Genomic DNA, 14,108 nt, shown 5'->3' with positions numbered 1-14,108 from the left:
CTTTAGAAATTTGCCTGTTAAAATGCTTAAATTACGTTAAGCAAAGAAGCGTTCCTTGTCAACTCACAACTCATACAGCTTAACAAAAAAGTATGGAAGGAATCTAACTATCGCAAGATTGAGTTTCCTTTTACGAGTAACAAAGAAGTGAAAAGGTTTTTTTTGCAGGTTAATCATTTAATTTCTTTCCTTTTTTTTCTTATCTTTTTCTTCTTCTTCTTCTCCTACTTCTTCTTCTTCTTTTCTTCGGTAGCATAGGAGACTTTTGCTTTATCGTCCCCAACGACCCGAGGCGTTCCATTATACTTTCTACGTTCTTTTCTTTCAACGTAAAATTTCTTAAAGTATAATGTATTCGTGTACCTACGTGAAGTAACAAGATGTCTCAGGGGTTTAAATCCTGAAAGGGACGGATAATTAATGAGAGAGCATGCACCGATTATTTATCTAACGTGTCGTTTACGTTCTGAAGTCACTACGACGAGATTTCTGATTAACAATGCCCAAGAGTATTTACATCCTTCTTCGACTTGCTGTCTTTATTTACCTGTATAAAATTTTATGCTAGATAGCTTTGAAGCGAAAAAGAGAAACAAAGAAAAAAGAAACAAAAAACAATTCATGCTAGAATACCCCGTGAAATTTTTCCAATTCTTGATACCAAGTCAAAAACCATTTAGAGATATTGAATTTCCGCGAAGAAATCGACCACTAGTTCCACATTCGGGCTATATCATTCGCTCGCGCGAAGGACGTGGACGATAACGAAAATCTATTTCCCATATCGACTCACTTCCGCGTTTCGTGTCGAGCGTATGAACGTTATCCTCTTTTCACCAAACTTATATCACACGACTGTATCTATTTAGGTATTTTTCGAAACTATGCATTTGAAAATATTCTATCAGCGACCTACTCTCTCGATAGCATTTATTTAACAAATCTAAAATTATTTCATGTAATTGGTATAACTGATACCTTACCAAATAGAGATATTTCGAAAGCTTAGTTAAAATTCTATCTAGGAAGAAAATTTGAGATATCAAAAATTCAACGAAGCCTATATTTAATGGTCAATAACTATGAAATCCCAACCAATATATCATTTTATATATATACACACACATATAATCATATGAATTGGTTATTATATATAGATATATAAATCAAAGTAATATTTCAATATTCTCTCCTTCCCTTCCATCGAAAGAACTATTTTCCTTCGATCGGATATTTCATTCGAACTCTTTATTTTTCTTCGTCGGGGAAGAAAAAAAGATAAAAAGAAAAAAAAAAGAAAAAAGAAGGAAAAGAAAAAAGAAAAACCCGGTAGCGAAGATGAAGGTATTTTCACATTTTTGCGAAGATTTTCCTCGAACGTATTCATAATTTACCACGAACGAGATTGGCTTTGATAGGGAATATCGATCTACGTTTTTCTTTCTGTCTCTCACTTCACTCGTCATTTCATCGCAACATTCCAACATCGCGCAACAACAGTAACGACGGCAGCAAGCAACATCAGATATTTCATTGCACTAGCCGTACGATAAACCGCGTATGAAGCGCATCAGCATAAAGGATTCTCGTGAACATAAAAAGAATCTTGGACAGAAACGAGAAGGGTAGCAGTATCAGCAGTAGCAACGGCATCACCACCGGCAGCTAGCGAGCTTAGCACTTTTATCGACGCTCATCCAACGCTTTATGCTTTCAACGACGAGAGCAGGGGACGTTCTGATTATTTTGCTGCTCTTTCACGGCGTTAATGCGGCGACGCACAACGCCCACTTCCATTACGTTTCACCACGGGAACGTTTCCCCACGTAGAGTGAAGTGAGACGAGTTGTTTCCTCGGTTTCAACTCATAGTCCGAGCATGATTTACATTGCGATAAGATACCTCGCCTCAGGCTTTTTCCCATGGACAATGCGGATCTTAACGTTGTTTCTTCTTATTATCATTTTGCATTAACGAAGCTTCGATGTCGTTTGCAACATTTCATTTCTTTTCTTTATTTTTTGATTTTGTTTTTTGTTTTTCTTGCATTTTCATTAAGAATATATCGTGCTATTTTGATGTTTGTAATTATTTCAAATTTATTCTCAACGACAGTGTCGAATTGCTGTCATTGTTAAAATAGAAATAACAGAGAGAGTTAATCAGAGATGTTATTTTCTTTAAGACGCAACACACACAGAACTGTTTGTGGATCAAGTTTGTCACCCGAAAGTTCTATCCTCGGGAGACAGGAAGACGCTGTGGAATTCTGGTTGAATATACAGACGTGTTTCCGGCAGCACGTAACTCTCGTTAGGGTCACAGGCCAAAAGCCAAGATAACGTGATACGGTATTATAAATGTATATACCGATGCCGCTTTATCTCTGTTATCGTCCTTCAACGGTTAACTTTCGGAAAAGGGCTGTAACGTATAAGCGAGCTTTCAAGAGCTTATAGCCATTATCCTTACACTCCATCCAACAGGCTTGTCGATACTCTTTGAAATTGAAAGAGCCTGTCTGATTCTGATGGTAGGAAATTATAATATCTTTGTATTATAATGCACACACACACACACATAAACATATGTATACATACATAGGCCATTATATACCTTGTATATATTTATAGATCATTTCAATTTTTCTACAACAAAATCTCGATTGACGATCGATGAGAACATTTTAAAAGATTTTTAAGAAGTAGTTTATAGACTATTTTGAAATAAAATCGATAAATCACGCGACAGATTTTAGACTCTCAGTTTTTTTTGTTAAATGAACCACCATTCTTCCGAAGTACTAGAAAAAAGTCCAGAATATCGTATCGATACCGTAACGATATCGTTCTGATTCGAATCAGGAAAAGTATTGTGAGATGCTCGCTTTTCCAAACGATACTATTCTTCGAACGAGCACGATTCGTTGTTGGATAATACAGATTTTCCATATTCTTTCTCCCTACTGTACTTTTAAGCCTCGCTCGTTTCTAGTTACTACCGTTCCCAAATGGTCGATGGGTTAAGATAAGAGAGAAAGGGAGGACGATTCGAAGTTGCGTAAAATCGGGTAGGGTCGGCAAGAATTTTCACGGGTCATTTAGTCGATGCCACATTCGACATTAGAATTCCTGGAATGTCCAATAATACCATACGTAAAATGAAGGAGAAAATCCGTATATATATATATATATATATATATATATATATATATATATATATGTATATATGTATATATATGTATATGAGCCAGTGATTATATAGTGGTCTAAAATATACATACATATATTTTTCATTTAAACATTTTTAGGACATCGTAGCATGAAAATGAAATATTAAAAAATTATTTTTCTACAATGACTAACAGAAATAGTTGTAAAAGTAAATTTATTTTCTAAAAATAATTCTACCGTGCGATCTTTAAAATTTTTTAAAACACCGTTTGACGAATATCACGATTCCGAAGAAATTTTGGAAATTGCAGAAAAAAGACGGAGAATCGCGAAACATGAATAAATTAATAATTCCAACAGAAATAATATATTATCATCGTACTATTGCTTTGTTCAACGAACAAAGTCACGCGTGTAAATTCAATTGATGAAGAAAAAAAAATAGTAGAAGAAAGCATCCGCGCGTTCGGTAAATTTTTGAACCATCGCAATCGCTTTCCGCTTTCCGCTTTCACGATTCGGACAGACAGAAGAGAAAGAGAGAAAGAGAGAGAAAGAGCATTACTCTTGCTCCTTTTTTCCTCTACCTTTTATTTTTTACGAATGGTTCCGTTCTTCTGCTTTCCCTCCACGAACCAATCTCTCTGCTTTCAGAGTCACTGCATAACACATTCGCTTGGGATTTCCCACAGAGATCAGACACCGTTAAAACGCTCGTACAGCCCGTAAATTCGTCTTTCATGATTTCCTCTATCTTTCTCTATCTCTATCTCTATTTCTATCTTTATCTTCTTTAACGTAAAATTCTCCTCTCCTGTAAATTGTCAGATACCATTGTACGAATAAGAAAAGAAAGAATATTAACGTAAGAAGAATTTATATATTTCGCTTTGATGCGTTTTTGCAAGCCAAAAATAATTTTCAGAACGGAATGAAAGAAAAGAAAAGAAAAAAGGAAAAGAAAACTGATAAAAAATACGATATAACGTTAACAATTACGTTAATTCTGGTCGACAGTAGTAAGTACGTGCTCGAACAATCTCCAACTTCAGTGTCCACATGTCCGACCAGTACGGTCGGCACTCGCTGACATCTGGTACTACACTACTTTTCCGAAATTTTCTACTACTACCATTCTCCGATCGGTATTACGTGAAAACTAATCTTTGGTTTCATAATTTAAAAGCATCGAAGCTCGAATAAATAATTTATGTATCTTTTACTTAACTTCCAGATGATTCGAAAAATATTTGGCAAGTGATCGAACAATTTTTCTTCATTTCGGTCGAATTAATTCAATTAAATATTTAAAAAGAAAAAAAAAAAAAGAAAAATAGCTTTATCATTTATTTCCACAAATATTACTTTATTATAGAAATATATAAATATCATATACGGTGTTCACGCATTTTTTTCCTCGGTTGACAAGTTGCGAAGTGAACGTCAAAATGGAAATTTTCTCTTCGAGAGAACGAGTATATAAATTATCGATAAAATTCGAAAAATACGCGGTGGCGCACAGTAAAATGATTTATTCTTGTTAAATTGATAGATAAAAATGTAAAATAACGTATACGGCTGTTACGTGGCAATGTATTTCATTGTTACGTGCATCAGCTTCGAGTAAAAAGAGATTATTATTTTTTTATCATGAATACGACGAAAAAATTTTATTAAAAATTTATTGATATATATATACATACATCAATAAATTTTTAATAAAATTTTATATATATATGTATATATCAGAAATATAGTTTAATAAATATATCTTTATCCAATATTTAAAATAAAATAACGACGTCTATTCCTCGAATTTCATATCTTTCAATTCATCTATCGTCCCTGTTAACACTTTTTGTTTTATATCAATTTATTTAGAAGAACATACAATGTTGTATAGTCATTAAAGTCATTTCATTAAAAACGAACGATATTTTGCAAATGTTCGTTATCGATCAAATGAATCCAAAGAGCTAAGCAATGGTAATACCGGAGACAAAGTCGAAGGTGAGTATTGAGAAAGTTTCCTGTAGAAGATGGAAACGTGTTGCTAACACAAAGTCTCGATATCTCGTTCCTATTTAGCATCGAGTCTGCGAAAACGCAGAGAACCTGCTGACTTTGTGAGGTTCATAACGAATGTGCTTCGCGGCACTAAGCATAGCAAAGGTGGGTTGCTACCGGCGCGTGTGACTGTAACGACCACGAGTCATTAGCAATGCTAATGCACCTTTCGACCGATGAGGCACCCATAATACCCTGCCCTCTATCCCCTTTCATTCTCCAAACCATTCTCATTCTCTCTCTTTCTCTTTCTCTCCTTCTGTCTCTCTAGCTTGAAATCTCTCACTCTCTCATGAACCCAAGAGCAGTGCATTTCTCAGCTTGGCTACTTTTAACCATGCATTCTATCCCGACACCAGCAAAAGAGCTATCTGGTACCTTCGTAAATTTCGTTTTAGAGACTATTGGCTTCCTATTAGGATAAAATCTTGTTACGAACAAAAAAGGAGTCATTTTCGTACATTCGACTTTTTCAGGAACATGTATAATATATCGGGTTAGTTGGTATGTATGTTATAATATTCATGATTTATGATTAATAGATTTTAGAAATCACATTAATAGACATTTAATATCAGATCAATTATTTGTTTGGTTGTTCCTTTGAATAATAATACTTATTACTCAGGTTGAAAGATTTTTTATATACTCCTATGAATAATTCATGTTACAATAATTACGTTTTTTCATGAAGGATCACGTTTCAATATCAACGTATTCTATCTAATCTAGGAACATATTTGATATTTCCGTTATTTAGAGATTAGAGATTCAAAGAGCTAAGAGAAGAGAGAATAGGGAGAAGAGAGAAAGCTGAAATTACTGGAAGGTTTAGACAAGGTTGGGTAGAAGCTAGGACACTGTTAACGGCATTGCTACCTAATTAACCGCAAACGCTTTTAGTGGGTTTCGCCTAGTCTATTGTTTACATGCGGGCATGCCGTTTCTCTATGATAGTAGGTACTTCTCCAAGCTAGCTAAAATATTTCCATGTAGATTGTCTTTCTCTCTCTCGCTCACTCTCTTTCTCTTCGTCTTCTCAACTTTCCTAGTACCAACGTGAACCCTTACGTAAACGTTATTCTCAAAATTCCATAGCACGCAACATAAGCGATCTAACTCCACCAATGCATTGCCCTGAAAACGATCTTTAATTTGATATAATAAACCAGAAAATTTATTACCATTGAATTTTTATAATTTAATATATTTTTATATACCGCTGTAAGACATGTTTTGATTTTCATTGTATTTCCTACGATTTATTCTATCATCTATCTTACAATCATACTTTAAATTACATTACATATGTACTATAATATAATTTATCTTTTTCTTTTTATGTTCTTTTTCAGATTACGGCAGGACAAAGGAGGCGGTGCGTGGTGCCCAAAGAACATGGTAACGAAAGAAGGCAAGGAGTATCTCGAGGTGAACCTTCATAGTCCTCGCGTGCTTATGTCAGTCAGGACTCAAGGTAGATTCGGAAATGGTCACGGCGTTGAATACACAGAGGAATACTTCGTCGAGTATTGGCGTCCGGGGTTCAACAAGTGGGTGCGATGGAGAAATCGACGTGGCACTGAGGTTGGTCTATACGTATATACGGCTGTCGATTCGCGTCTCTCACTCTTCCCATCATTTTTCTTTCGACTTTATCTAATTAAGAATCCAGCAAGCTGTGTCCAATCTGATGGCCCTTCATCATCTCGGACATAAAAGCGAAACAAAACGAAACGAGAAAAGCTAACCTTTCCTCCCTTTGTTCTTAACGATTCTCGTTCACTCTTTCCATTCCTAAAGGGATTGATAGCGAATGGCCGCTTTTCAAAAGAGTGAACAAGATAGACAGAGAAAGAGATGGAGAGAGAGAAAGAGAGAGAGAGAGAGAGAGAGTCTTCTTAAATTGCCGAAATGAATTACGGTTAACTTGTATAATTGCTCTTGCCGACGAAATCCGATTACGTTTGCCTCCGTTTCACAAGAAACAAAAAGGTAGCGCGACGAGTGTAATTCCACTCTTTTGAGCGTGGAAAATCCACTCGTTTCTCCTTCGAAAACGAAAGAATGAGAGAGAGAGAGAGAGAGACAAACAGACAGAAGAAAAGAGAAGAAGAGCGATAACCCCAAGGCAGAACACCATTTGTATTCTCTCTCTTTCTTCCCCTTTCATTCTATCTCTATCTCTCAAGTTAGATGCATAACATGTTGACGGAAATCTATGGTTTACAAATGAGAAGCACTGTGTCCAGTTAAGTGGCCATTACGGTATGTGACGTGTTAATTAGCGTCTCTTCAACATGATAATCCTGGATAGGATATTCATTAGGGGTTGGGGAATACGTTGCGTGGCTAGAGAAATACTGTCATTGATGTACAGCTAAATAATCAAACAGTCTTTTTCCGACGTATTCCTATTCGTGTTATAGCGTAAATATATTCAACTGCAAATGCATAGATTCGATTATGACATTTCGTCTATGTAATATCGATCGTCCATTACAATTCGAAGTAATTAGGTCAAAACTCAAGAACGAACAATAGTACCTAACCTGGTCTAAAAACGACGCTACTAGAATTTCTTAAAGAGACACTTCCTGAATAATTTTTTAACCTAAGCGATTTCCTCGACCTTTCCCTCATCTCCCCTTTCTCCCTTTCCACTCCTTTTAAAAGTATTTCCTCTCCCGATGACTATCTAGCAAGCCCCAAAAAGTTGTTGGGAAACAACATAAAAACAATTTATCGCGTAAAGCTCGTGTATTTATTTTACGAGCACACGTTTGGAATAGAGAAGATCGCAACCGCGTTAAACTTTCACTTCAAACGGGAAACGGAAGGAGCAGAGCGTCAGAGTGTAGAGAGGAGGGACGTTAGGAAATTGAAAAATGTGAGAAAATAAAGCGCATTTGCATAGACAACGCGACGCAATGCTTGAAACGTGTGCACGATACTACTGAGCGCTAGTCGGAAACACGGCTGGGCTAATGAATTCATGGAAGTTCGTGGGACCAGATAGATCCTCCAAGCCCCTACTTCCGACTCCCCTTGCACCACTCACCCGAATGTACCTAGTATATACAAATGAATGTCGCGTAATATGGTACCACCCGGGGCATCGTGAATTCTCGAATAAAGCGAATCGGTTGTTATTAGCGAAACATGCGAACGGAAAAGGATGAAATTGTAGTAACAAATTTGACGGATCAATGGTGAATGTATGTATGTAACGTCACACGGGTTTAAAATGGTAGATGAAAAATAATAAATCGATATTGATATCGAGCTGTGTGTGAGAGAGAGAGAGAGAGAGAGAGGGAAGTAGAGGGAGAGAAAGAAAAAAAGAAAGGGTGGAGAGAATACAAGGCCTTTTGTTCGTAGGCGATCGCGAGCCGACATTTTGTAAATGGAACTTTAATGGAAACACAATAAAGAGAGGATGCGTGTGCATTTATTCCCTACGAAAAATTCTATGGGATATGGATATAATCAATCGTAACAAGCAAGAGTCCATTTTTCAAATCGCACAACCCTCTCGCGATGTATACACTCAATTCGCATTTTTGTATATGTATATAGATATAACTATTATATATTTATTATCATTGTCGCGTTTCAATTTGCATCAATGCAATTCAATTAAGCTTCCCTCGAGAGCAAGATACTAATCCGGCCGAACATACTCACGATATTTAATGATTATTTTTAAAAACGAATTGAAAGATTAAAAAATTCAGTAGTAATTATTACGCTTGGGTATCGTATTATTAATGCATTACTCTCATTCCAAAATTACTTACCCTAAACATATTTTTATGGAATAATCCGTACAATTTTTTTTTCATACGCTTTAGCCCTTGTAAAGGTGTAAAACGTTAATACGAAGCTTTGAATCTCTTTTCTGTTTTTTTTTTTTCTTTTTTCTTATTTCTTTATTTCTATATTTTTTTCTTTTTTTTTTTTTTTACATCGATGCGAGAGAAAAATCCATCGCTGATGACGTAACGGAACGCTCAAAAGAAACTTTTTCTAGAACGATCCTTTTGCAGAAAAGAGATCGCGGTTTCCATCAATCGTGAACCGTTGTCATCGAGAACTTCTGATATTCCTCGTACCATTGATGATTTCTTTGCTTCTACCGTATCTACGAACCCAATACTACACACGTACGTATCCATACACCAAGAAAGATAGAAACCTCTAAAGTAGACATAGAGAAGCAACGCACAGGCACGGCGGTATCTCGTTTATTCCAGCAACGAAGCCGGTGCGCCAGACTTTCTTCCCATTTTCACGCAGATCTGCTCAAAGCGAGCGAGACCCGTCGGAGATATCCGGAGTAAGGGGTGAAGAGGGTAAAGAGTAAGAGTAAGAGAGAAAGAGAGAGAGAGAGAGAGAGAGAGAGAGTAGTCACGAGGGTGGGAACACGAACGTTTACCCTGCAGCCTCAATCTGGGCGGCATGTGATCTTTGTGCACGCGCTCTTTCCTTTTACTCCTTGCGCTTTGAATACGGGTTGGGAGAATGAACGAGCGAGAGAAGAGCTGGAAATGGGGATGGAGAGGAAGGGTGGGGGAGGTTGAAGGGGGGATTGGACTGCGGAGTCGTTTGTGATGGTGTACACATTGGTCTAAGTAGACATGTGTGCGCACACTCGCGCTCGTTTCTTTACGTCCGAGTGTAGGAAGACTACGTTATCGCCTCGTCGTACGTGACCCGAACCTTCCGCAAGCATTTTTCTATGGTAAACGCACCCAACGTTTTCTCCAGTTGGTGGAAAGAAGCGGTAAGGCGACCGTCTCTCTCTCTCTCTCTCTCTCTTTCTCTTTCTAAAAAAGAATCTCTTCTTTCGTATTTCCATCATTCCCTCACCTAACATTTTCCTCTCTGTCTGCTTTTTACATTACTCAGGACCCTTCCTTTCTATAGTTACCTTAACAGTTTCCGTTCAAACGTCTCGATTCCGTCTGACCTTTCTTAGATGCAGTATGCTCATTCGAGAAATTAAGAAATATTAAGTTGTTCGTTCCAAAATGCTTTTAAATCCTGTTATCTCTAATCCGTTCTCTAATCAAATTTATTTTATTTTGTTTTTTCTTGCTTCTTTTTTTGTTTTTTCTTTGCTTTTTTTTCTTTTTCGTTTTTCTTTTTAATTCGTTTAACGCGAAAGAATTTTAGTATACGAATTATCTTACTAATGATATATCTTTCGATTTTTGATTGGAATTGTACGTATACATACATGTAGGAACGGTAAACAACATGAAAATCGACTTGATGATTCTATGAATATTAAATGATTATAACCCAATCTTGCTGATGCAAATGGTTGAATAACAATTTGTTGGTCCAGGGAATATCACGTTTAGTTTGTTTATTGCACATAGATGAATGCATTTCATTCGGTGTTCTGTTCGCATAAGTAACAAGAAAATCAATAATTTTTTTCCAAATTAATGATACCATAATGAATTAAAATTTGTGTGTTCATAAAACAAAAAATTGTTGCAGAGGTTAATTTTATTTATCAGATAGATATAAAATGCCAGTTACCATCAGCATTCACAAGAAATCATCATAATAAAATCAGAAATACGATCAGCAATCAAGTCTCATTTATTTATATATAATAATTTTAATTGATTTGGAATCGATTACAAATTGCATTTGGTATCGGTGTTGTTCAATTAACCATGTTATAAATAATTGCAACGCGTTAGATCATATAATACATATGGAGATTCCCAAAGTATCAATTTTGCTATCAGATACGTTATAATATCGAAGTTGGTAAATTTATCGAAGGTTTATAAATTTTCCCTTTAATCCATATTCCATGTAGAATGTTTTTAAATGAGATAAATCGTTTATTTCGATTAGTGCTTTCGAACTTCGTTCGTTATATGGATTTTCGATTGTAATCATTTTTTTTGTAACCTATTATAATCATTATTAACAAAAATTTATTTACGATTCAAATAAACTTTATTAAAAATTGCTTCTTAAAGACAAAAGAAGTAATAAATAAACGAATAAATTGTTTTCCAACAAAGATCTATTTTATTCAATATTTATCATAGTATACAACTCGGGATTAACTAAGCATAATGACTAAGTTTATCTAATATGCATGACCAACAGAATTTGAAAACTCAGTTTCTTATAATCTAATAAAAATAATTCAATTCAAATAATTATATCCACATTTGATACGTAATACCACGATGTGAAAGGAAATAGCACGAAAATTAGGACGGACGGTTTCGTGTAAAATTGAAGTATTCGTTAGAGTTCCAGTAATTGGTGGAGGACGATAGAGAGAGGGAGAGAAAAAGAGAGAGAGAGAGGGGGAGGGAGAGAGAAAGAGCGAGAGAGAAAGAAGGATATGAAGAGAGAGAGGTAGAAATAGGTTCGAGGGAAGCTCGTTAATTTTCACGCTTTTGGATTTATCATTTCCACGCCAACAAAGTCATAACACGAAGTAGAGCTTCGTGTTACTCTGCTTATGGAAAACAAGACATGCTTTTCCCCCTGTGATAACGTTTCCAAAGACTTGAGACATGCTAAATCCCATAGGTAAAAGTTAGTATTTCACATAACATAAACTACGTAGAAGAGTATTTGAGCATCTATCAGATGCACGACTGCAGGTAGATGCTACCTTCTATAACTCCTTAAAGACTTTACGGTAAATATAACTTTAACATACATATATACATACATATATATATATATATATATATATATATATATGACTTTACGGTAAATATAACTTTAACAGACATATATATATATACAATATTTTCGTATATATAATAATATTAGTCTTGGTATATAATAATGTAATAATGTAACATAACATGATTATTAACATATGTTATTAATATTGCTGGATAAAAGATGACAAAGTCAATAATATGATCATACTGTGACACTAAGATCAGTAAACAACTAAAGTAGAACGATCAAAAAGAATGACAACTGCAAATATCATTCTACAAAGTAGTAGTAGAAGAAAAATGAACCGACGAAGTAGTACGATCTAAAGTTCGTGCAGATCAAGTAGTATAACTAAAAGTACCAACAACAAAGTAGTACAAACAGTAATATAATCATACGAACGTAACATAATCGTTCTTCAGTTTTACATCCCTTATCAATCCAAATTGTTAACGCAGTAAAAACAGGTTTCGCCGTGAATTTTGTAGTTTTCCAAAAAAAAACGAAATTTCCTTTTTCCGAGCGAATTAGAGCATTTCCTATTAATTAGTTATGTGAAACAAAATCAAGTTGTAATTATTCCCAGGATTATTTACTTAATTAAAAAAAAAAAATGAAAAAAGGAAACCATCTAACATCGAATCGTTAAATTAATATCGATTACTAAACAAGACTGCACACATCATTCGAACGAATATCTTCCATTAATCAACGTTCAATGACTAGGAAGATAACTGTTATATCTCGCATATGCTGACGCTATCGATATGCCTGTTTTGGCTTACGATCGAACAAGTAGAAACGTCGGAATTCTATCGGAGCTCCGTCGATAAACAGCATTTAGAGAGGGAGAGAGAACGAGCGTGTGTGAGAAACATAGATAGATAGATACATAGATAGATAGGGAGAGAGAGAGATAGGTGTTATTTCACGGGCCATAGGTAACGAGCGTGCTCCTCATTGAATATCGATACGGCACTTTAACCCACGTCGTTACTCCGAGGATCGTTAACATCGCGAATACCATGACGCCACGCGAGGAAGAACGGGGTGTAAAGGTGGGGGATGGTGATGGTGATGGTGGTGGTGGTGGTGGTGGTGCTTAATCGACGAGTCCCCGTTCCCTGTTTGACTTGGCGACAGTTCGTCTAAGTCCACAGGTATCACCGGTAATTTCCATCGAAATTTCAATCTCGTTTATCTACAAAGTAACTTCCGCGAGTGGCACCGTTGAAAGGGGGATTGAGGGTGGTGGTGATGCTGGTGGTAGTAGGGAGGGGTAGGGGAAAGGCCGATAGGGACGGTAGGAAGAGGAGAAAGAGGAAGGAAGGTGGGAGAAAAGGAAGAAGCAGAGAGAGAGAAAGGAGATCGTCTCTCTCCTATCCTACCTCCTCCATCCTTAAACCATCCCCTTCCTCCCTTTTCCCCTCTCCCCATCACTCCCACCACTACCACCACCACTCGATTCCATCACGCTTGCCCTTAACGGAAGCACAGGACGTATCGAATTTTAATCAATCACCTGATAGGGACAGCCAATTCCAGAGCCAATTAACATATTCATTTCCCGGTCTGGCAGCCTTTTTCCGACGATTTCAGCGAAATTCAAATTGCAATATGGCGATAGTTGCCGTAGTGGGGTATTGGTGGAAAGGTCCTCGCTATTACGAGATAGCACGAGCTATCCGGGACCATCCCCAACGGTCATTACGCTGACGGTCATTATCGCGAGCGTTTGTCGCGCGACTATGTGAAAAATTCAAAGGGAAAAAAAGAGAGAGAGAGAGAGAGAGGGAGAGGAAAAAACCAGAACGAAACGAAAAAAAAAAAACGAAAAGAAATGAAAAAATAAATGCGAACAAACAAATTGAGATTATGTATCGGTTTAATTGTTCCACGGGATTAAAACGATTTCTTCGGGATTATTACTGTTCCTTTATCTAATTACAGTTAAAATTTTTTTTAATTACAAAAAATGTTTGAAAATAAAAAACAAACAGAAATAAATATGAATAGGTAAATCATAAGTATGAATAATAATACTTCTTTAAAAATAAAAACCAAAATATTCGTCTGAAAAATTTAATTTTTTTTCCTTTTCGAAATAATTAAACGATCGAACTATTTACAAGTTATCCAATTGTTTCC

At 36.1% G+C, this 14,108-nt stretch overlaps 1 protein-coding gene across 6 annotated transcripts in view; it reads left to right on the top strand.

Annotated features, from left to right (window-relative positions):
- LOC122633137 (discoidin domain-containing receptor 2) overlaps positions 1 to 14,108 on the top strand; it is a 144,211-nt gene that overhangs the window by 77,998 nt on the left and 52,105 nt on the right. For all 6 annotated transcript variants that reach the window (XM_043820694.1, XM_043820690.1, XM_043820692.1 and 3 more), the window contains one exon: positions 6,596 to 6,827. In XM_043820694.1, coding sequence (XP_043676629.1) covers positions 6,596 to 6,827 — 232 coding nt within the window. The remainder of the gene's footprint in view (positions 1 to 6,595; positions 6,828 to 14,108) is intronic.

The sequence above is a fragment of the Vespula pensylvanica genome, chromosome 11 (genome assembly GCF_014466175.1).
Source record: "Vespula pensylvanica isolate Volc-1 chromosome 11, ASM1446617v1, whole genome shotgun sequence".
NCBI lineage: Eukaryota > Metazoa > Arthropoda > Insecta > Hymenoptera > Vespidae > Vespula > Vespula pensylvanica.
This window is presented reverse-complemented; position numbering and strand designations above follow the sequence as displayed.